General features: G+C 52.0%; 2 protein-coding genes across 3 annotated transcripts in view; both read left to right on the top strand.

The window, feature by feature from the left end:
- LOC131203929 (B-cell CLL/lymphoma 9-like protein) overlaps positions 1–16,176 on the top strand; it is a 23,889-nt gene extending 7,713 nt beyond the window's left edge. The window contains exons 2-7 of the mRNA XM_058194655.1: positions 13,716–13,848; positions 14,025–14,112; positions 14,257–14,379; positions 14,951–15,140; positions 15,302–15,386; positions 15,535–16,176. Coding sequence (XP_058050638.1) covers positions 13,837–13,848; positions 14,025–14,112; positions 14,257–14,379; positions 14,951–15,140; positions 15,302–15,386; positions 15,535–16,176 — 1,140 coding nt within the window. The 5' untranslated portion in view covers positions 13,716–13,836. The remainder of the gene's footprint in view (positions 1–13,715; positions 13,849–14,024; positions 14,113–14,256; positions 14,380–14,950; positions 15,141–15,301; positions 15,387–15,534) is intronic.
- Positions 15,959–23,792, top strand: BCL9L (BCL9 like). Of its 2 annotated transcripts, none has more exons than XM_058194912.1 (5): positions 15,959–16,379; positions 16,541–16,625; positions 16,774–18,973; positions 20,133–20,393; positions 20,943–23,792. In XM_058194912.1, the coding sequence occupies exons 1-5, from the start codon at positions 16,213–16,215 to the stop codon at positions 22,010–22,012; spliced, it is 3,783 nt and encodes a 1,260-aa protein (XP_058050895.1). In that variant the 5' UTR covers positions 15,959–16,212; the 3' UTR covers positions 22,013–23,792. The 2 variants fall into 2 exon arrangements, with proteins under 2 accessions (XP_058050895.1, XP_058050896.1); XM_058194913.1 differs by having other exon boundaries at positions 15,963–16,379; positions 20,229–20,393.

The following is a 23,792-nucleotide window of genomic DNA, read 5'->3' as shown; positions in this document are numbered from 1 at the left end:
TAGGTATCATCTGGAACAGAAACAAAAATCTAGGTAACACATTCATTTTAATAGCCGCAATCCTTCCCAATAGGGATAACTGCAATTTCTTCCAGCCATTCATATCATTCTGAACTTTTTGCCATAGCAAGTCATAATTATTCTTATAAAGTTTCTTGTTCGATGAGCTAATATAGACCCTAAATATTTAACCTTTTTACTACCTCAAATCCTGTCATTTCCTCTAGTTTTTGTTTCTGTTGTATAGACATATTTTTAATTATCCCTTTTGTTTTTTCCTGATTTATTTTAAATCCTGATACCTTTCCATATTTATCAATTACTTCCAACAAAAATCTACTTGAATTTATAGGATTCATTAACGTAACCACTACATCATCTGCAAAAGCTCTAACTTTGTACTCATATTGTCTAATCTTAATTCCCTCTATTTTCATTAATTCTCGTATTTTATCTAATAATGGTTCCAGAGTCAAAACAAACAATAATGGTGATAAGGGACATCCCTGTCTTGGTCCTTCGCAATCTTAATAACTTCTGTCAAACTACCATTTACTATAATCTGTGCTGTTTGCTCTCCATAAATCGCTTTAATTATTCTAATAAAACAGTCTCCAAATTGCATTTTCTCTATTAATTTAAATAAAAAATCCCAATGCAATCGATCAAAGGCTTTCTCTGCATCCAAAAAATAAGTGCTGAAGTATTCTTCTTTTCCAAATATTCCAATATATTAATAATCTGTCTAACATTATTCCTCATCTGCCTCCCTTTTATAAAACCAGATTGATCAGTATGAATTCTTTGTTGTAAAACTAACATTAATCTATTTGCTATTATTTTTACAAAAATCTTATAATCATTATTTAAAAGTGAAATCGGCCTATAGTTACCAGGTTTAGAGCAGTCTTGCTCCTCTTTGGTATCAGTGAAATAAAAGATGTTTTCCATGACGGGGTATTCCACTCCTAATTGTATCTGATTAAATAATTCTTTAAGTGGGCCTAATATTTCATCCTGTGTTTTTTATAATAAGTTGCTGTAAGACCATCTGTACCAGGGTTTTCCCATTTTAATTGTTTAATTGCCTCCACTATTTCTCCAGTAGCTATCGGCCGGTTCAGCTCCTCCTCTGTTCTAATGTTAGAATATTCACCTTATAATCTTTCAAATAATCATAAATGTCCCTATCCAATATTTTGTCTTTTTGCATATAGTGCAGTATAAAATTCTGAGAATGCCTTTTAATTTTATCCTGTTGATATATCTCTTTACCTTTATATTCTATTTTTTGTATGACACGTGCTTTCTGTTTCTTCCTTAAATTATATGCCAACCATCTCCCAGGTTTATTTGCATTACAAAAGGTATTATGTTTAGCATATTGTATATTCGTTGCCACCTGGTCTGCCATTAACATATTAAATTGACTCTGTAATATTTTTATAGCCTCTTTAAGTTTATGATCTTGTGGGTTTTGAATTAATAACTGTTGCTTCCTTTGAATTTCTTCTTCCAAATATCTACGCTGCTTTTGTTTATTATTCCTTTGCCTGTTGTCCAAATAAAACAATATCCCTCTAATAAACGCTTTGCTCGCTTCCCACACAGTTCCTATAGGTGTCCCTTTGTACATATTAAAATCAAAAAATTCTTTTAACTGTTTCTTACAATAAGTTACATTATCCTCATATCTAAACAGATTTTCATTCAACCTCCATGTTCTACCACCTTTTTTCCCTTGTAATAATTCCATCCATACTGGGCTATGGTCAGTTAAACACCTCGAAAATATCTTCGTTTTCTTCACCCTAGAAAGCAAGTCATTAGAAATTAAAATAAAATCAATGCGTGAAAAAGATTGATGCCTATCAGAAAAAAGTAAAATCTCTCTCATCTGGATTCCGTAACCTCCATATATCTCTAAACTCAAAGTCTTCCATCATTTCAAAAAGATTTTGGTAATTTTGCATGTATAGGTATCTTCTTGGAGGAGGTTCTCTTATCCTTCTTGTATCAATTACTCCATTCCAGTCTCCTAATAAAATAAACGAACTATAATCCCAGAGGGTCAACCTCTCATGTAACATTTTGTAAAACTTTTCTTGTTGCTGATTAGGTGCATAAATACCTATCAACAAAGTCTTTTTGCATCTATCACCAGTTCAATAGCAATAAATCTTCCTTGAATATCTGCCTCAATTAGCTTAGCTGGTATATCCTTCCTGATATATACAACAATTCCATGCTTCTTTTCCAAAGCTGATGCAACAAAATGGTTACCCAATTTTGAATTAATTAAATATTTTTGGTCTGATAATTTTATATGTGTCTCTTGCAAACAAATCACATCATTTTTAATTGTTTCAAGTAGTGAAATATTTTCCTTCTTTTCTGAGCTGAATTCAAGCCATTAACATTCCATGACAAGATTCTATTTGCCATTACTGGCCTCCTGAAGCTTTGAAGCAGACAACGGAAGCTCCTCCTCCGGTATCTTCCGTCTAGCTCCTCCCACAGCTTCCATAATGGGATCCTGACTTTTACTTTGAGACTGTTGCTCTTCTTTACGCTTAAGGGCTCCTCTTGTCACCCTTTGCTCTTGTGGTTCCTCTAATACTGGCAGCAATAAAGGCTCTTGGGTCACCACGCCTTCTTGAGTCTCTTGAAGTTTTTCTATCACTTCTATTTCGACTTTCAAAACTGTAGAAAGAAAATCCTTTGCCTTTAAAACCGTGTCAATTCTATATCTCCTTCCTTGATAGAATAGTGTCAGTCCAACTGGCACCTCCCATCTGAATTGAATCTGATGTTTTTTAAGTTCTTGTGTAAAAAAAGCAAATTCCTTCCTGTCTCTTAACATCTTTGAAGGAATCTCTTTCAACACCTTCAACTCCTGTTCTCCAATTTTTAAAGTTGTCTGATATGAAACTTGCAGAATTTGATTTCTCATAGTCCTTTTCACAAAATAAACCACAATGTCCCGAGGAAGCTTTCTCTGTCTTGCAATCCAAGAATTAACTCTATATATTTTATCAATTTGGTAAGCTACCTCTTGGGGGTCCGCTTCAATAAATTCAGCCAATGCTTCTGATATAATTTTTCTTAAGTCTTCTCCACGCTCTTCTTGCATACCACAAATTCTAAGAGCTCCTTCCATAAGTTTATATTGTAATATCACAACCTGATCTTCATTTTGATCCACTTTTTTCTGAACACCTTTCATTTCATCTTCTAAATACTTATTTGACTGAGAGATCTGTTGCATTTCCACTTCCAATCCTTCAATTTTTTACTCAGTCCTTGAACTGCCATAAGAATATCTTCTCTTATTTTTGCATTAAAATTCTCCATCATCTCTTTTGCCTATCTTCAGAAAGTTTTAATTGTTCTTTCAATATTTCCTCAAGACTTGGTTCAGATCCCTTCTTCCAGAAGGCTTTAAAGGTTTAGCTGCCATTCTGTCTTCAAAAGAATCAGGAATTCAAACTTAATAACTCTCCTTCCCTCCTTTCAGTATAAAAAAAACTCCGTTTGTAACAATCCACAAGTAACGCTGCTTCATCGTACTAAAAAATTTTACTTTCACTTTTAGACGCCATTTTAAAAGTCAATTAATCAAAGACAAAGAAAGGTTTCAAATTTCAAAAAAGGAGTCGGTACTTGCCGTACTGATTCTACATCAAAGTTCGAACGCTTGTGAAATTCCCGTCTGCTTGGAATATCAATCAATTTAATAAGTTCGCTCGAGCAGAAGCAACATTCTCTCCTTTTCCCTGATAAAAACAGGGGCGTGCTGAAGTTGGAAGGAGTGGAATTCGGTGGGGTCATAAATCCAGGAAAATTCGCTCTTAAGAGCAAACCCCCTGTCAGACCTGCCACTCTTCCACAATTCTGATAATCTCTTTCACCCAGAGATTATGCTAAGCTCAGTGAACAGTGATTTATTTTCTGTTTCACTGACTTTTACAATCTTCTAACACGGAGTGCTCTGTTTGAGCACCCAGCAGGAGGGTGACGTCACTGGAGCCTCGTAGACATAGTTTCATTAAGGACTACATATTGTGCACTTTGTCAGCCATTACAAATCCATCTGGTGGTGATGCTGTTTAACCCACATTTTTCTAGCTTACCAAGAAATAGGCTGTGATCTACTTTTATCAAATGCCTAAATCCAAGTATACCATGCCCAGAGCATTTTGCTGGTCCACTAACTTAGTCACTTGATCAAAAAATGAAATACGATTTCATTGTTTGGCATGATCTGTTTTTGACAAACCGATGTTGGCTTCTGGTTATAACTTTGCTTGCTTCTAGCTGTTCCCAGATCTATTGCTTGATTATCTTTTCCAGGATCTTCCCAGATATTGATGTCTGATTGGTCTGTAGTTTCCTCGATCTCTTCCCCCCCTCCTTTTGTTTGAAGATGGGAACCACATCAACTCTTTTCCAGACCTCTGGTAGTTCCCTGGTGCTCCAGGATCTTTGAAATATGAGGTTCAGTGGTTCCAAGATTAGACCTGCCAGCTTCTTCATAACTCTGGGATGTAATCCATTAGGTCCCAGTGATCTGAACTCATCTAAAGCAGACAGGTATTCTCTTACCATTTTCTTGCCTATTTCAGTTTGAACTGCTAGCCTTTCTTTTATGGTTTTGGTAAGTTGGACTATTTTTTCTTTTTGTGTGAAAACAGACGCAAAGAAAGATTTAAGCAGCTCTGCTCTCTTCCTGCTGCCCATCACTTCCTTGGCATCTTCTCTCCTTAATGAACTGATTGTTTCTTTGACTTCTTTCTTGTTTTTTAAAATGTTGAAATAATTTTTTTAAATTATTTTTTGACATTTTTTGCAAGTCTTCATTCTGCATCTTAGCTTTTCTGGTCTCATCTTTGCAAATTCAGGCTATATGCTGGTGTTCTATTTTTTATACTTATCCTTTTTATTTTTTAGTTTATCAGACAATTCTTTGTGCATCCATGCTGGTTTCTTCTTGGATTTATTATTTTTCCTTTTTCAGAGGTACAGTGCCAGATTTATAATCTTATTTTTCAGTTTCCCAAGCTTCTTGAGTTGTTTTCCCTTTAAGATTTTCATCACAGAATCCTTCACAAGCTCTACGTTTGTTGAAATAACAATACCATTTAGACTTATATACAGCTTCACAGTGCTTTACAGTACTCTCTAAGCGGTTTACAGAGTCAGCATATTGTCCCCAATAGTCTGGGTCATCATTGGCTCTTTTAAAGTCTGGTTTGATTATGTTCTATTGCTTTATATTGTCAGCAGCATCTTTAACTCATATGACATGGTCACTCTCCCTCAAAGTTGCTATAGCTTCAACCCCTCATTAGTAAGAATTAGGTCCAATAAAGCTGTCCCTCTAGTTCCCTCCTCTACCTTTTGGACGACAAAGTTGTCAGCTAGATTGGTTAGGAACCTGTTCTATCTCTCACTTGATGCTGAGTTGATGACGGTACTTAAAGTCCCCCATTATTACTGTGGTGTGTTTCCTACACACATTTGTTAACCGATTAGCAAAAAGTTTGTCTAATTCTTCTGCTTGGTTGGGTGGCCTGTAATATACACCTATAGGGCCTGGGTACTTACGGGACCGCCTGCTGTTACCACATGCCTCCCACCGACCCGTACGCTCTCACAGAGAGGGACTTCTCAGGGTGCCGTCCGCCAAGCAATGTCGGCTGGCGGCCCCCAGGGGAAGGTCCTTCTCTGTGGGGGCTCCCACCCTCTGGAACGAACTTCCCCCGGGTTTACGCCAAATACCTGACCTTCGGACATTCCGTCGCGAACTGAAGACACATCTTTTTATTCGCGCAGGGCTGGCTTAAATTGATTTTAACAAATTTTTAAATTCTTAGAAATTAATTTTAAATGGTTTTTTTTAGCTTATTATATATTTTACTTCTTAGGCCAATTTTAAAATAAGTTTTTTAACTGCATTTTAAATTTGTATATTGTACCGTCTGTTTTATTCTTGCCTGTACACCGCCCTGAGTCCTTCGGGAGAAGGGCGGTATAGAAATCAAATAAATAAATAAATAGCGATGTCATTCTTTTTTTCCCTTTTGTATTAACCCATATGCATTCTAGGAGGCTTTCATCCTTGGTTTTATGCATTTTTGTAGAGATGTAGTGATCTCTTGCTTGTTGCTGCATGGGGCTCAGAGCTGCTGGTCACCCGATGGCAGCCCAAACGTTACTCTCCGATGACTTGAAATGGAGCCATGGCTGGGATAGACGCCTATAGTTGGGGAGTGGAAGGGGCGGAGAGGATTATTCAGATCCATCCTTGGACATTCTCTAAGCATGTAGAGAATCCCAGTTGGTCAGGGCTTTATGTTGTAGACCCTGGAGGAGCATCGGGGTGTTCATGGCTTGCTGCCCAAACCTGATGTTCCCATTGCTGTGCCTGCCCTGGGCCGGGCAACGGGAAAGGGGTTGTTTGCTCCGGTTAGCCTTTTTCCAAGAATGCTATGGAGAAGTGGTGACCTTTGACCCTGGTGCAAACTCAGGCCAGTGCGTGGGGGCAGGACAGGAGACTACCTAGAGGCAGGTGATGGGCTCTGCCACATGAGATGGAGTGGCATGCTCTGAGCAGCTGGTGCCCCATTTCCCACTCAGGAAAGGACGTGCCTGGGTGATTGGCTGCCTTCTTGGCCCCCCTGCCTGGCCCCTCCTTTGCCACCCACTCGGGTCTCCTGGCTCCAGGCAGCAGGGTCCTCTTCCCTCCCTCAGGGTTCAGACCTGGGTCTGTCTGCTGGCTGGGCTCTGAGGAACCAATGTGGCCAGGTAGTCTGGATCATGGCCACAGGACGAAAAGCTCTCCGGAGCCAGGAATGGCGGCCTCGCCAAGGAGAAGCTGTGCCACGTCCTGACATTCCAGGTGGGGGAGGTCAGACTAGGGCTGGGGTGCTACCATCTTGTGCAGGATCCTTCCCTCCCCGTGCCCGCAGGCGTTCTGGGTGAGCTGGGCATGGCAGCAGACCCAGCCGGCTGAGTCAGGGAGCTGGCTGGCTCCCAGAAATCAGAGTGTGGTTTCTCCCTTTCCCTCCAGCCGGGATTTTTTTTTCTGCCTTCACTAAGCGACAGTTTTGTGTATGCACAACAAAGGCCTGCTTGCCTTGGCTCCTCTGGGGCTGCACCAGGCGTGAGTCAGTTGGATTCCAGTGGGGCAGGAGTGCGCAGGGCAGTCCTGTGCCAGAGGGCTTTGCTCTCCATCCGTGCAGGCCGGCATTGGACCTTCCAGCCCCCCAAGACTGGAGGGCTGGCAAGACTAGGAGGGAAGCTAGTTTTCAAAGTTGGAGAGACTTCTTAAGGCCTGGGTCAAGGGGGCAGTAGCAAATCTATTGTCCTTCAGCCCATTCATCTGGTACAGTGGGAGCCACCATGGCCCTCCCAGTGGAGCACAGTTTCAGAGTGTGTGTGTGTGTGTGTGTGTGTGTGTGTGTGTGTGTGTGTCATTCCCCCCCACCCCCAAGAAGATTGGCTGCCGATGAGCCTTCCTGGAGGGCTGAATCAGAGTTTTGTGACTTGGCAAGTTGGGGGGAGGGGCATCCTTCTTCTTTCCAACTGCTGCCTTGGGGATTGTGCCTTGAAGTAGAACTTGGCCCTGGAAAGCTTCCGCCAGCCGATTTTCCTTGCGGGAAAAGCTCTGATCAGAAAATGGCAACTCCACTTGGGCAAGGACGGGACGGTTTCACAATCGGCGGTTGAGCTGAGGGGTGGGTTGCTGGCAGAGGCTAGACAAAACAAATCTTGGCATCTGGCTGGGGCGAGTCGGATCCTGGCACCAAGGAATTCCATTCGCCTCTCCAGCCTTGCTTGGAGGGAACTGCACGAGGAATCAGAGAGTCTTCCTTAACAAGATTTGCTCCATTCTCAAAACTTGCAGAATGTTCTGGGTCTGTTCCCACTTCAGACAGCGAAGAATGTGATCTTTGTATGAGCCAAGACTTGGGAACTTTGCTAATGACAGTTTCTCTTCTTCAGGCTTTGGCCTATTAGCGCACTGCTGTGGGTTCCAGCGACCTGGAGTGACGCTGACCCCGAGACAGGCATGGCCTTGCCTGAGCTGAGCTGAGCAGGCAGAGGGAGATTGCTGCAAATTGGTCTCTCTCCAGTTGAAGACTCGCTTGCTAGGACCACCCACCCCTCAGAAACATGCGGGAGCCAGCCTGGTCTGCCTCCATTCCCCAGGCGTCAGCTCAACATAGGATCCCTGGGTCAGTCTGGAGGCTAGGAAGAGGGGAGCAGTTGCTAGGTGGAATCCAGTGGAATGGCCCATGCATTAGAGGAAGGCTGCCTGATCTTGACCCTGCACCCTCTCTTGCCTCTGAGCCACATCCCTCCCCTGCTGCCTTCCCAGGGAGCGCTCGGGCGCTCTCTGCCCTGGTGTCCCACCTGCCCCTCGAGCTGTGAGGACTGCCTAGCCTGGAGGTCATGGGGGGAGGCAGAAGAGGAAAGCTGGTGGTTTTACAGGTCTGCAGAGCCAGTGCCCTCGGGGGAAGGGCTTGGAGGGGCAGGAAAGCGCAGTAGGAGTTCTGGAATAATTCTGGATAAAGTGACGGGGGAGAAGCACCCTTCTCTGCAGGGTGCTCAGAAATGCCTGCAGGAGGGAGTGTCCTCTTGCTGGTCAGTGGCTTCAGTTTGACCCAAGGGGATCTGAATGACTCCTGCGCTGGTCTTTTGCAGTAGAAGTCACCTTGTCCCATCTTGGAATCCTGCTTGCTGTTCTTGGCCAGTCGGGGATCTTCCGGCAAGTAGCTCTGTCCATAGCTATGCTGTGGCTAGAATAGAATAGAATAGAATAGAATAGAATAGAATAGAATAGAATAGAATTTTTTATTGGCCAAGTGTGATTGGACACACAAGGAATTTGTCTTGGTGCATATGCTCTCAGTGTACATGAAAGAAAAGATACGTTCATCAAGGTACAACATTTACAACACAATTGATGGTCAATATATCAATATAAATCATAAGGATTGCCAGCAACAAAGTTACAGTCATACAGTCATAAGTGGAAAGAGATTGGTGATGGGAACTATGAGAAGATTAATAGTAGTGCAGATTTATTAAATAGTTTTGACAGTGTTGAGGGAATTATTTGTTTAGCAGAGTGATGGCCTTCTGGAAAAAACTGTCCGTGTGTCTAGTTGTCCTGGTGTGCAGTGCTCTATAGCGTCGTTTTGAGGGTAGGAGTTGAAACAGTTTATGTCCTGGATGTGAGGGATCTGTAAATATTTTCACGGCCCTCTTCTTGATTCGTGCAGTATACAGGTCCTCAATGGAAGGCAGGTTGGTAGCAATTATTTTTTCTGCAGTTCTAATGATCCTCTGAAGTCTGTGTCTGTCTTGTTGGGTTGCAGAACCGAACCAGACAGTTACATAGGTGCAAATGACAGACTCAATAATTCCTCTGTAGAACCGAATCAGCAACTCCTTGGGCAGTTTGAGCTTTGAGGCCCATGGTGAAGGTGGGGCATGGGTGGGTGGGTGGGTGGGCAGGCGAGCCAAGGATGGGTCTTACGTTCCGCATCAGTGCTGTGTTATAGAGGGCTGGTTTCTGGGCCACGTCTTACTAGATGCGGACTGCACCTCTATTTCTGTATATGAAGGCATGTGGTTTTGTTTTTTGTTTTTTAATTTTACTCCGTAAAATGTCAGAACAAGCAGAGGTCACCCTTTTCCTTGCTGATGACTATATCAGTATTCCTGGGTTTTGTAATAATAAAGGAAGCCACGGTTCTTAGCAACACTCGCATAGCAATGGTGATGAGGCCGGCCAAACCAGATTGACCTGTACAGGGATTATCCCTAGCAAGGACTGCTTTGCCTCTTCCCTGCTGGACAGCAGCTGCTGCTTCCCACCCCAAAAGCCGCCCTTCTCTGAAGCCCCTGGCTGCTCCCTTCCAGAGAAACCTCCTCTCCCCTCTTGCCCCCCCCCCGAACCCTTGAGACAATCTTCCAGTCTCAGGGAACCCTTGCATAAAAATTGCTCCATCTCAACTCCTGGCCCAGTGTAGGGTTTTCCCCCCAGCTGAGAAAGGCTGCTGCAGAAAGTAAGCACGAAAGGTGAAGTTCAGAGAGCCCCAAGCAGGACACAGTGCTTTCCTAGGGAGGGAAGCGGTTCCCCAAGGCCCTGGCAGGACCTTCCCTAATGAGGCGGCTTGTGTTCTCAGCTGTTTCTCGAAGTATTAATTGGGTTCCCTCGGCACAGAATTTGGGGCACTGGCCTGGGGGTCTTCAGGTGGCCAAGCAACATGCTAGAAGACAAGGTTGACAGCGCAGGTTTTACAGGCAGTCAGAGGCAGGACACAAAGGAGGCGGGAGGCCAGGGGTCTGAATCTTGCTGCCGGTGGAAGGCATGGCCTTGGTGCGCTCCATATCCCCAACTCCTGGCTTGGCTTCAGGTATTGGAGGCGCTTCTCTTTAGCCCAGCAGGAGGGATGGCAGCGACATCCAAGAGAATGTCCAGAGATCCCTGAACTCAGTCTGGATTTGGGGGAAGGCACATCGGTCTCTGTGGCTGCAGAGAGCTCTCTCCTAACTGCAGAGAGACCCACTGCCTCCCCCAGTCACTGCCTTGCTGGTTGACCAGCCCTGTGCAGGAGACTTGTGACTGTCCAGTGGAAGGAGAGGCTAGCATTCCCTCCAACATTGGTGGCTGTTTTGGGGGGGGGATTTCCTCTCCTTCCCTCCTCTTAAATGAAGCAAGAGGGCCTGCAGGGCCCTGGGATGGGCCTGTGTCTGTGAGAATATGCAATCCGCAGCACAGGCCATGCACTGAAAGCTGGCGTGTGGCCCATGGGCCAAGCTGGGTAGATGCCCAAGTGGACCTGTGGTGGCTGGTCTTGGAGGAGAGAGGCCTGTGCTTGGCCCAAGGAGTTGTTCCAAGCCCTGAGCAGAAATCCGGGTGCCATTCCCAGCCTTGCCTCCCCTCCTGGGCCGAGCGGCTGGGAATATGGCCGCAAAGGTTTTGGGCACGTGGGGCTCTTGAAAGCCATCTCTGAAGGCTGTGGCCAGGCTCCATTTGCTCAGGGTGAGTGCACTCTACAGCCCTCCTGAGATGCTTCCTTTGATACTTTCTGCTTGGACTTCCCCAACATTAATCGGGGGTGGGGGTTCCAGATAAAGATGGAGGCTTTCTCCAGATTGGGATTTCACTAGGGAAATTACCTCCACTCTGCCACTCTCCCAGAGCTAGCCTTTGACATATTTATTTTTCATCCTTAGCCTTGTCCTAGTAGCCATTCCCCTGTTTCATGGAAACAGTTGTGTGGTTCATGCACCTGTGTGGGATGATCCTGTAGGGTTTATCAGGGAATGAGCAAGCCTCGAGCCTGATGGGGCTTCAGAACCCCCCAGAGGGTTCCGATCTAAGTAGGACCATACCTTGAGGGAGTGTTGGCACAGGCTGATTGCACCAGGGCAGAGGCTGGCGGTGTGGATGCTCCCTTGGAAGATTTTTGGGCCTGGAGAGTTGACCTGCCTCTGAGCTTTCCTGAGGAGCAAAATGCCCTCTGCATCCTTTAGGAGATGGTGCCCTTCTTCTGGAGCTGAAGCCAAGGGGACCCTGCCGCAGGTAGGAGAGCAATCACGAATCCTCCTTCCACCCCAAGGCCTCTCCCACCAGCATGGCCGGGAGTGGCCGAGGCAGGGACTGCTGTCCAGGAGGCAGTTAGGGAAGAGTGTGGATCCTTAGCTTTGCCATTGGTGTCCAGAGGCATCTTGATCCTGATGATGGGTCTGCCTCCGTCTCCTGCAGGTGATTTGTACTCCCTCTCCCTCTCCAGCAGGCTCTCCCTGGGCAGCCTGGAAATAAATCTCTCTGGTGTGGAAGGAGGAATATAAATATCCCTGGAGTGATGTGATCTTTCCAGCTGCTATTAATAGGCCCCCAGAGGCTTAGCCGGCCCACGTGATGACGGATACTTAAAGAGACAAGGTATCACAAAGGAGCCCCCCTCTAAGGGCTGGAGCACCTGCTAGTCAGAGGCAAGCGCAGGTCAAGGGATGGGCTAGGTCCCCTCCCAACCTTGAGAGGGACCTTGACCCTGATATTGGTACTCCAAGGAGGGCTGGAGGGATCCAGAGCCACCCACAGGCCTTGAGAGAGACCTCAAAGCCATGTGGAAGGGGGGCCTCCCTCCTCCCTTGCTGTGGTGGTGGTGGGGCGGGGTTCTCCCTCCCCTGTCCTGAAACTCCCCCATTCAGCAATCCCTTTGGATTCTCTTGGAGCTTTCGAATTGTCTATTGCTCGCCTGTTTTCCAAAATGCTACAAGGGGCACTCTGGCCCATTAGCCACTCTTCTGCACATTGTCAATTGTTACAGTACAATGTAGGTGTCGAACTACATACAGAACTGTGTAGGCTTCTCCAGCATATCATATATTTGTATGAAAGGATGGTGACATGGACTGTTTATTCTGGTTCATTTCCAGTGATTCCCTATCACCCATCTCCTCCCACTTATGACTGTAAGCTTATTGCTGGTATCCTTACAATTTATATTGACTGTTTTCCAATATGATTTGATTGCTTATTTGTTCCCTATGACTAGCATTAAGTGTTGTACCTTATGATTCTTGACAAATGTATCTTTTCTTTTATGTACACTGAGACCATATGCACCAAAGACAAATTCCTTGTGTGTCCAATCACACTTGGCCAATAAAGAATTCTATTCTATTCTAAAGGTGGAATTTGCATGTTTTCTAGCAACTGGACAATAGGGGTGTGTTTTCATTAAATTGCTACCAAAAATTCTTTTCCTCATCAGTTCCAACCAGGAATACCTATTCATGCCCGGGGGGCGGGGGGGGGTGTTTTGGCATCTTTTGGTTTTTAGTGTCCACTCCAGTAGTTTGGAGAGGTGCTTCTGAAGGACTCAAAGCTTCTTCGTTGCCTTAACCATGCAAAATGATTTTGGATTGTAAGCAAATTTGGTCATCTCAGTGCTTATGAAGATATTGGTCCCAGCCCTTATCCTTAGAACATTTCATATTTGTCTCCTGGAAGAATTGTTGGTTGTTTCTCTTCTGTGTTTTCTCTTATCCCAACTCATAATGAAGTTACTGTTTATCCCAGGACAGCTGAAAGGCTTTTTTAAAGCCTTAACAGACTTGCCTCTGTCTAAAAATCTGTTGAACTTTGAAAAATTAATAAGACTTACTTCTGCAGAAGCCATGCTGATTCTTCAATTTGTCTGAACATGTTTAATCCTGCCTCCCCCCCAAACCCTCCCCCCCCCACAGTTTTCCCCTAATTGGAGGAATCTGCATTGTTTCGGCCAGTTCTACAACATGGTTATCTTTTGATGAGAACATCTGGATATGGCAACTTTTGGAGTGGCTCACTTACAGGGTTCGGCCAATAAAGTGTCCTTCCGTCTAAACAACTCCTCCTCTTGAGGCCTCCTTCTCCTCTCATGCAGTGCTGTGCACCCCTTTCCTTAACGTAGCCAGAAAGGGGTGCCAAATTGCAAACTCCCACGGGCAGGAGGGGAAATTCTTGGGCCTCAAGGTTGAGGGCTTTGGGGGAGTGAGGATTGCAAGGTTTGCCAGAGGTCTCTGGGACACCCTGGCACAAGGAGGGTGTCCTGAGCAGGAGGTGTGGCATCTGCTGTGGCCTCTTCTTTGCCGTTCTGATGATTGTTTTTGTCTTACACCCCTCTTTTCTCCCCCTCCCCACCCAGGAGGCATTTGGCCCGACCAGAAGTGCCAGTGGTGGTGGACCCAGAGACGTGGCACTTCCTCCAGTGTCGCTGCCAGAAACTTCAGCCAGTCAAATGCACCCTGACAGTAAACTGGCCAACCATGGAAAGACAGGTAACAGCAGTGCCCACTCCCAGCCCCACCCTGTGAGCCCCCCTCCCATCGGCCACCGGGGCGCTAAAGATGTGGGCGGGGCAGGGAGCCAGGGCATCAAAGTTGGCCAGCCCGCCATAAGCCCTCTGGCACTGAAAGCCAGCCAGGCTCCTGTTTCTGTCTTTGGGGCCTTGAAGGGCAAAGTCAGGCGGGAACGCAGTGTCTCCGTGGATTCGGGAGAGCGGCGGGAAGCAAGTGCCACCCCACTGGACAAGGAGCTGAAAGGTGAGGGTGCAGGGCCGGCAAGAGGCGCATCAATGGCCCCGCTTGCTTCATGGGTGGGGCGGGGTGGGCTGGCATCTCATCTTCCCCCCCAGCTGCGGCACCCTTTGGATGGAGGAGGGCTTAGTGCAGCCTTTTGCTTGATAGGTGAGACAGTCCCTCGGAGCAAGAGACGCTGCGTGCTGGAGAGGAAGCAACCCTACAGCGGGGACGAGTGGTGCTCTGGGCCGGAGAGCGAGGATGACGACAAATCCCTGGGCAGCAGCCACAGTGAGTGCTCATAGGCTCAGGCATGACACTGCAGCCATCTCTCTGCTCCCCCAGGAGGCAGTGGACAAATCTTCAAGGGCCCTCTCAGGGAGACACAGTCGTGCCTTGGTAAAGCGTGGCCCTTGGAAGCACCGCCTCCTGCTTCTCTCTGACCTCCTCAGTGCTGGCTTGTCAACTGGTACTTTTCAAGGAAACCCCCAGGACGAGGAAGTATCCATCATTGCTGGGGGGAAGCACGTGGCCACTGAGGCCAGGGGCTAGCAGGTCTTTCCAGGGAGGGGGGCACAACTTGGGAAGGCGTGGGAGGGTCAGCCCTCTGAAGCTGGGAGAGGTGACTTGTTAGGTGCTTGTGTATTTGTGGGTGACGAAGGGAATTCCTCTGGCCTGCCACCTGCTGGGCACTTCAGGGAAAGCAGCAACAACCTGGGGCACTCTGCGGATGACTTCTCTTGTGCTGCCCCTGCATGTGTGAATCAAGCCGAGCTCTCTCAGCTCTTCACCAGCCAATCTGGTGCCACAACGGCTGCTGAACTGCAGCGGTTGTTCAGCCTGCCATGATTGTCCCTCCCAGATTGCCACGTAGCCGAGTCGGCCATGAGCACAGGTGCACAGCTGGGCCCGGGATCCAACCCTTTGCCGGCCCTGAGCGAGAGCAACACGCCTGGCGCCCCTCACAGTGCAGCTCCCAACCTGCGATCAGACGCTGGAGGAAAGCAGAGCCTGCAGCTGGTCTATGTCTTCACCACACACCTGGCCAACACGTAAGCCATGGCACTTCCATGGGTGTGGGGAGCATCTCCTTCGCTTTCACCTCTGCCAGCCCCAAACCAGGGGGAGGTTTTCCTGCAAGGAAGTTGGGCTTCCCCACAGCTGGGTCCCAGGCAAAGGGGGGCTGCCCTGATGGCTCTTTGGGTGTCTGCAGGGCTGCGGAGGCCGTCCTTCAGGGCCAGGCAGACTCCATTCTTGGCTACCATCAGCAACATGTGCCCCGGGCAAAGTTGGACCAGGTAAGGCCAGAGCTGCGGAAAGGCAGCTGCTTGTGCTGCTGGGAAGGCTAGACGGGCTGTCCTGAGTGGGAGACCTGTGGCCAGAGCAGGGGTAGCTGCTAGCCACAGGCTCCCACTCCGTACAATCACCCTCTTTCTCCTTTTACAGCCAAGCCCTCTCCCGAAGATGCCAGGTGCCGTTGAACCCCTGCCGCTCCACTTGTCTCCTGCCAATACTCCTCAAGGACCGCCAGCCCTGCCCCCAAGCAGCCAGGCCCAGGGACAGCAGGCGGGAGGGGCCCCGCTGGGGCTCAGCCAAGGACCTCTCTCTTCCAGCAATGCTCTCCCGCCAGAGGGGGCCCCTGAAGAGGCTTGCCAGGACCTGACACCCAACTCAGTGGGAAACGGCAGCAACAGCAGCAGCTCAGTGGCCCCCAGCAGCACCCACCCCAGCACCCCCACCGCGCTCAGCTCCCTGCAGGCCAGCACTGCGGAGGGCTTGTTGGGAGGGGCCAGCAGGTCTTTCCAGGAGGGGGCACAACTTGGGAAGGCGTGGGAGGGTCAGCCCTCTGAAGCTGGGAGAGGTGACTTGTTAGGTGCTTGTGTATTTGTGGGTGACGAAGGGAATTCCTCTGGCCTGCCACCTGCTGGGCACTTCAGGGAAAGCAGCAACAACCTGGGGCACTCTGCGGATGACTTCTCTTGTGCTGCCCCTGCATGTGTGAATCAAGCCGAGCTCTCTCAGCTCTTCACCAGCCAATCTGGTGCCACAACGGCTGCTGAACTGCAGCGGTTGTTCAGCCTGCCATGATTGTCCCTCCCAGATTGCCACGTAGCCGAGTCGGCCATGAGCACAGGTGCACAGCTGGGCCCGGGATCCAACCCTTTGCCGGCCCTGAGCGAGAGCAACACGCCTGGCGCCCCTCACAGTGCAGCTCCCAACCTGCGATCAGACGCTGGAGGAAAGCAGAGCCTGCAGCTGGTCTATGTCTTCACCACACACCTGGCCAACACGTAAGCCATGGCACTTCCATGGGTGTGGGGAGCATCTCCTTCGCTTTCACCTCTGCCAGCCCCAAACCAGGGGGAGGTTTTCCTGCAAGGAAGTTGGGCTTCCCCACAGCTGGGTCCCAGGCAAAGGGGGGCTGCCCTGATGGCTCTTTGGGTGTCTGCAGGGCTGCGGAGGCCGTCCTTCAGGGCCAGGCAGACTCCATTCTTGGCTACCATCAGCAACATGTGCCCCGGGCAAAGTTGGACCAGGTAAGGCCAGAGCTGCGGAAAGGCAGCTGCTTGTGCTGCTGGGAAGGCTAGACGGGCTGTCCTGAGTGGGGGACCTGTGGCCAGAGCAGGGGTAGCTGCTAGCCCCAGGCTCCCACTCCGTACAATCACCCTCTTTCTCCTTTTACAGCCAAGCCCTCTCCCGAAGATGCCAGGTGCCGTTGAACCCCTGCCGCTCCACTTGTCTCCTGCCAATACTCCTCAAGGACCGCCAGCCCTGCCCCCAAGCAGCCAGGCCCAGGGACAGCAGGCGGGAGGGGCCCCGCTGGGGCTCAGCCAAGGACCTCTCTCTTCCAGCAATGCTCTCCCGCCAGAGGGGGCCCCTGAAGAGGCTTGCCAGGACCTGACACCCAACTCAGTGGGAAACGGCAGCAACAGCAGCAGCTCAGTGGCCCCCAGCAGCACCCACCCCAGCACCCCCACCGCGCTCAGCTCCCTGCAGGCCAGCACTGCGGAGGGCTTGTTGGGGGAGGGGGCCAGTACGGCCCCCCCCACGGCAGGTAACGGGCCTCGCAACCCCCTCAACACCGAAGGCCTCTCCAAGGAGCAGCTGGAGCACCGGGAGCGGTCTCTGCAGACTCTCCGGGACATCGAGCGCCTCCTTTTGCGTGGCAGCGAGGCTGAGCCCTTCCTCAAGGGCGGGCCAGGCCCTGGGGAAGGGGCCATCCTGCCCCCCCAGTCTACAGCCCCACAGCCTCCCCAGGCTGCCCTCTCCGGGACAGGCGTGAAGAAGTATGAGGAGCCGCTGCAGTCCATGATTTCACAGACGCAGAGCCTGGGGGCCCCAGGCCTGGAGCAGGAGGGACCGTTGCCCCCAGGGGTGGACCTGGGCCAACCTATGAACGTGGTGCTGCAGCGCCTCAGCCAAGACAGCCTGACTCCCGAGCAGGTGGCTTGGCGCAAGCTGCAAGAGGAGTACTATGAGGAGAAGCGCCGTAAGGAGGAGCAAGCCGGCTTGCATGGGGGGCGGCCGCTGCAGGAAGTGATGCTGGCCCAGCCCCTGGGAGGTGTGATGCTTCGGGGGCCCCCGCCTCCCTACCACAGCCGTCCCGGAGAGCAGTGGCTGTTGCGGGGGGCACCCCTGGACATTCAGGAGCAGCTGCGGCCCACCTTCCCCGGCCCCCGCGGCTTCCCGGGTGGCCACGTCCAGAGGGGCTTTGCCACAATGCCAAGCCTGCCCCTGGAATCCCTTGGCCCAGTCGGCGGTGGGCCCCGCCCTGTGCAGCCCGGCGTACCGTGGGGCGAAGACCTGCCCCTCAGGGGTCCAGGACACTTTGCACCCGGGGGCCTCTCGTACTCCCCAGGGCAAGGCGAGGCCGAGCGCTTCCTGCCATCCCGGGCCCGCGAGGACCTGCTGCGTCACCCCCTGCTGGAGAAGCGGCCAGGGTCTCTGGGGCTGGAGATGGAGCGCATTTTGCCAACCCACCGGCAGATGGAGCCTGCCATGTTTGCCGGGGAAGGCTTGGGCTTGGAGTTTGGGGGGGGACGGGCCCTGATGAGCCCACCACCACCGCTGCAGGAGGTGGAGCCGAGCGCCTTGGCCACACCCACTAACTTGAACATGAATGTGAACATGAACATGAACTTGAGTGTACAGATGACGCCCCAGCAACAGCAGCAGATGCTGCTGACCCAGAAGGCCCGTGGGCCAGAGCTGATGCCCCCGGAGGAAATGGCCCGAGGACGCGCCCCAAATGGCACCGGGGCCATAATGGGGGGCCCACCTAAGATGCTGATGGGCTCGCCCTTCCCAGGCCAGGGACAGCAGCAGAGCTTCTCTGGGCAGGGCCCCTACCCACCTGTGCCGCAAGAGATGGGGGCCACGCCTGATATGTTTGGTTCGGAGCAGGGCAGCATGGCCGGCACCCCACGGCTCAGCCACGTTCCCTTGCCGCCCAGCACCAGTGCCTCCGCCACGAACATGCATGGGGCTCCCATTCGGGGCCTGGGCCGTCGCCCCTCGGACCTGGCCCTCAACATGGGGCAGATGAACTCACCCAGCGTGGGCCGTCTCAAGTCTCCCACCCTCAGCCAAGCACATTCCCCCCTGGGCACGTCCCCTTCAGCCAACCTCAAGTCTCCGCAGACACCTTCCGCCCTGGTCAGCCTGCCAGCTGCCACCGCCAGCAATGCCCCCCTCAAGTCCCCCCAGGTGCTGGGTTCCGTGCTCAATGTCCGCTCCCCAACTAGTTCGCCCGGCCATCTCAAATCGCCCTCCATGGCTGTTTCTTCCCCAGGATGGGCACCCTCCCCCAAGGCCAGCCTTGCCAGTCCAGGCAAGCCAGCCCTCGGAATGGGCAACTCTGCCCCCTTGGGCCACCTTGAGCAAGGTAAGGGCAGAGGCCTGCCAGGGGCTGAGCGGGGTGAGCAGTTCTGTGAAGGGAGACTTTCTGGTTTTCAGGGAGTCCCTTTAATTGGCTTTCTCTATGAAGGAAGAGGAGGGGGTCTTTTGACAGGCAGTGTTGAAGCCCGCCTCCCCATTCCTTTCCTCCTGTCAAGCCACCTTGCAGGAGGGACAGCCAGGCATCTGAGCTGTCTGTCTCCCACTTTATTGCAAGAGTTTCTCTGGGGTCATGCCTAGCCTCTGAGAAATGCCAGTTCAGCTCAGTCCTTTTGGGTTTTAACTGATTTTGACAAAAACACTAAAGAGGTTGCCAGGTCCTGTAGATCCAGGGCCCCCTTTCCGTTGAAAGCAGGGAGGCCTGCTCTCCTGGGCAGTGCCCTTTCAGTCAAGGGTCACCCTTGCTTCCCCTTGGCTCCCGAGAGGCCCCATAGCAAAATGCGGACAGGGAGAAAACTTGCTTGCAGTCGAATGAAATGCATCCAATATGGTGACTGCAAGGCTCTAGTCCCCTCAAAGGGGGCCCGTTATTTCAGGGTGCAGCCTGGTGCCCCTCTGGCTTAAGGCTGCTTATTGCTGTTGTTTGCAAACAGTCTGCATCCTAGTTCTGAAGGGCACACGCCTTCCTCTGCTCAGTATGGGTTGTGGGGGGATGTAACCCTATTTTCCTTTTAACTCTGAAATGCCAAAAGCAACCCTCCCCTCCCCTAAACTAATCCAGCAGATCCAATTGTAAGATTAATACACTTAACGGAGAGAATGCCGCGGTTTGCAGGTCCTCCTGTAGGAAAGTCTGAGGTATTCCTGGAGTCTCAGTCAGCCTTGGGCTCAACTAGAATACCTGGGGGGATCATTTCCTGCCTTGGGGGGTGCGGTGGGGTTAGATGGGAGAGAAACCTGTGAGCACCCCAAAGACTTCCAGGGACCATCTCGTCGGAGGGCTGTTTAGACCCCCCTCAACACACGAGGCATCCCTTTGGGGAGCTGGAGGGAAAGAGCAGCTGCCTTTCTGGCCAGGCCAGTGGGCTTCCCGGATGCCTTTGGCCGGCATGATTTACGCTTTGCCGGCTCTTCCCCTGGCTCAGCTCGGAGGGTTGCCCCACGTTACTTTGGCTCGGCCTGAAGATGCTTCCGTCTTTCTCTTGCAGGTGCTGTGCCCTCTGGGTCTCGGAGCAGCTCCTCTGCCCCGTCTGGCAACACCTCCGGCCCCCTGATCCCCAACCTGCCTTTTCCTTCCTCTCCAGATCCACCCCCATCCCAGAACCCTTTGTCCCTCATGATGTCCCAGATGTCCAAATACGCCATGCCCAGCTCCACGCCACTCTACCACAACGCCATCAAAACCATCGCCACCTCAGATGATGAACTGCTCCCGGACCGGCCCCTGCTGCCGCCTGGGGCTATGTCTGGTAAGAGTGGGTGGGCAGGGGGGCCACTCCGAGGGACGGCTGTGGGCACCTGTACTTCTGCACCACCCGCAGAGCCAGGACAATGATTTCCCCTGGTGTCCTTCCTGCCCCGTTCCTGGGGTCTTGGTGGGCCTCTCGGCTCCAAATGGGCCTAGCCATAGGAGCGAGCTGCCCATTTCTGAGGCAGGGGCTTCGGCCAGGAGCCTCTCTTGCCTCCCCCCAACTCTCCTTTCTCCCCAAAGCCCACAGCAACAAGGTTTGTGGGGTGGGGGATGAATTTCAGAGGCCAGGCTTTTTCCAGACAGCTAGGCCTCTGCCTCCCACCGGAGTCTGGAGGGAGGGAATCTTGGAGAAGGAATGCAGGAACTGTTCAGAGAAAGGCAAGGAGGGAACACCAGATAAGCCAGCCTTGCCTCTTTGGCACAACGGGAGGGGAGTCGGGCAGGCTTCCAAGGGCCTCCTCTGGGCCCCATAACACTGCCATCGAGTTGGGGCAGGCTTGCGATGTGTTCTGCCCTGAGGCTTAGCATCTTCCCTTTTCCCTTGCAGGCATGGGCGGAAATCAGCCCAATCCAATGCATGTGAACTCTGTGGGGCCGACCCCCGTGCCGAGCCCTATGGGCCTGAACCTCGCTGGACAGCAGCTGCTCTCCCAGGAAGTGGCAGCCCCCCCAATGTCTTCGCCCAGCCCCCTGGGGACCGGCCTCCCCATGCACAGCGGCGCCCCTGTGCAGAACCCGATGATGCCCCCCGGTCCCCCAGACGCCCTGGGCCAGCCCTGCGGCCCTTCTGGCCAGCTGGTGTTCGCACCACGTCTGCAGCAGCCCCCCACCAATGGGGGCGGCATTCCAATGGCCCCGGGAGGAACGGCCGGACCCGGGTTGCAGCAGCCGCCTCCCCCACAGCAACACCACTACCCGCCTGGCTTGGGAGTCCCTCCAGAAGAGCTGCCCCCCCAGCAGGTGCCCCCTCAGCAGCGCCTGGCTGGGCGGCTGCCCGAGCCCTACCCATCTGTGCTTCCCGGAGTGGCCTCTGTGCTCAGCGATCCAGAGTTGAGTGATGTGATCCGGCCCACCCCAACGGGCATTCCCGAATTTGACCTCTCCCGCATTATCCCTTCGGAGAAGCCCAGCAGCACGCTGCAGTACTTCCCCAAGGGGGAGGGCCAGGGGGTCAAGGCCCTGCCCCCCTCAAACCTGCACCTGGCGAGCTTGCAGAACATGATGGTAGAACAGGGCCCAGCCCGGCCCGGCCCACAAGCAATGCCACGTGGAATGGCCCTTTGCCATCCCGGACAGATGCCCGTGCTGGGCAGGACAGGCCTGCCCCCCCAGCAGAGCCTGGTGGGCAACAGCCTGCCCCAAGGGCTGGTGCTGCCCCAGCAGAGCCTCCTGGCCCAGCAGAACTTCCTGCTCATGCAGGCCAAGCAGCGCAGCATTTCCGTCTCCGGAGAGATGTACGGGCAGCCGGCGGGGCACCTGATCTCCCCCCAGGGCTCCCTGATGGGGCCCCCGTCCCAGCAGAACCTCATGGTCTCCATGCGCCAGCGCAGTGTCTCCCTGGATGGCCAGATGAGCTACGGCCCCGGAACCGGTGGCATGGCCAACCTGCCCTTCTAAGGAACGTTCTGCCTTCTCTGCTTTGCTTCTGAAAGGAGGAATTGGGAGGTGTCAGTAGGTCTGAGGGAGCAACCGCCAGCCCAGCCTTCTCGGGGTCGGAGTAGACAGAGGAAAAGGCGGAAGCCCTCGACCAGTTACCCTGGCGCCAGATGGAAGTCCCACCCAGCAGCTGTCTGCAAGAGAGCGGAGTCCGGGCGCAAGCTGCCCACAGGGCTGGACACTCCAGGCTGGTGCTGGGATAGGGCCTGAGGTGACGTTTGCACCCCTACCCGCACTTGGCTCTTGTTACAGGACGCTGGCCCCAAAGAGACGCCACGGGAGTGGATTGGCCCTTTCCCCCGTGCTGTGGATGGATCGTGGCCGGCGCAAGAAACGAGAGGGAGGCTTCCCTGACCGTAGGGCACTGCCCCTTCAGTGGCCTTCTGTGCTCGCTTGTTTTCCCACAGGGAGGGGCAGTCTGGGTGAGTCCCCCCCAGCTCTTCCCTTTGCTTCCATGCCGCCTGGCTCCCTTGCTGGAGAATAGCCATCGGACGGCTCCTCGGCCCAATTCCGCTTCCTGGGCTTATCGTGAAATAACACCTGAAAGGGGGGAGGGGAGGAGGAGAGGAGGTTTGGGGATCAAAGGTTGAAATAGTCTCCCATCAAAAAAAAGATTGCTTTCATTTGGCAGCAGTTGCCCACAATGAACGAAGAGAAGTGAAAAGCAATGCCAGAGGCCCAATGAGGCTCGCAGAGAGATGGGGGGGGGGGTCGAGGGCAGGCCCCATAGCCTTGCTTGGGAAAGATTCGCCTGCACCTCCTGTGTGTGGAGTGGGGGAGTGGGGGGGGGTTCACACCCTGCCTTCTAACAAGGCAGGGCAGAGCAAGTCAGGGAGGCCCTTCCTCTCTGCCTGCCCAGGGTTTGAGCAGCACCCTAGGTTTGGGCCAGGCCGGGCTCAGGGTGGGGGGGCTGGGTCTTGCAGGCCCTTCCCGGCAGATGTATCTGGCACTGCCAAGCTGGGGCGCCTCTGCACTTTTAAACTCAGCTTCTGCCTGAGACCTCCCCCACTCCCCCCCCCCCGCGCTCCCCTGCCCAGCTTTGGCAGTGAAGCTCAGAAGGGGGAGGGCTGAGGAAGCTACAGAAAGTATGCTGGGCTGATCGGATAACAGAATTGGTACCCCCAAGAAGCAAGGAGGAAAGGCTGGTTTTCCCCAGGTTTCTTGGACCCTCCCAGCGAAGGCCTGGCCAGGAGTTTCACCACAACAGCCCCCCCCCCCCACTACGCCGCAGAAGGTGCTTCCAGTGACCCACCATCATGTTCATCCCCACTCGGAGCATTCCTGGGCTCCCTCCCCTCCCCTGCCCCCCCAGCTCTGCCTTGTGCTGTGAATATGGTCCAGTCTCGTGTCTCCCGCCTCCTTCCTGTCTCCCTCCCCAGCTTGAATCGCCTCTGTTGAGCGCCCCCCCATCCCTCCCACCCTGCTTTCTCTGCCGTCAGTCAGGATGAGGCCAAGGGAGGAGGTGCCATCAGGGTGACCCAGAGCCCCTGCAGCTGACGGGCAGGGGGCACTGGATGCTCCATGCCATCTCCTGCCAGCCATGCATTTTGTACCAGTCTATAAATAAAAATATATAAATAAATATAAATATAAATATATAAATACAATATGTGAAGACATCTTACCGGTTTTTATTTTGAAATGATTTCTAGGCTTGTTTTGGGGTATCTGTGCTGCCTGTAACGTATTGATTGACCTGTTTTATAGGTGCCTTTTTATTAAAAAAAAATCAAAACTTTGC

The sequence above is a fragment of the Ahaetulla prasina genome, chromosome 9 (genome assembly GCF_028640845.1).
Source record: "Ahaetulla prasina isolate Xishuangbanna chromosome 9, ASM2864084v1, whole genome shotgun sequence".
In the NCBI taxonomy this organism is placed as follows: domain Eukaryota; kingdom Metazoa; phylum Chordata; class Lepidosauria; order Squamata; family Colubridae; genus Ahaetulla; species Ahaetulla prasina.
The sequence above is the reverse complement of the archived record's forward strand: the minus strand, read 5'-3'. Positions and strand labels throughout refer to the sequence as shown.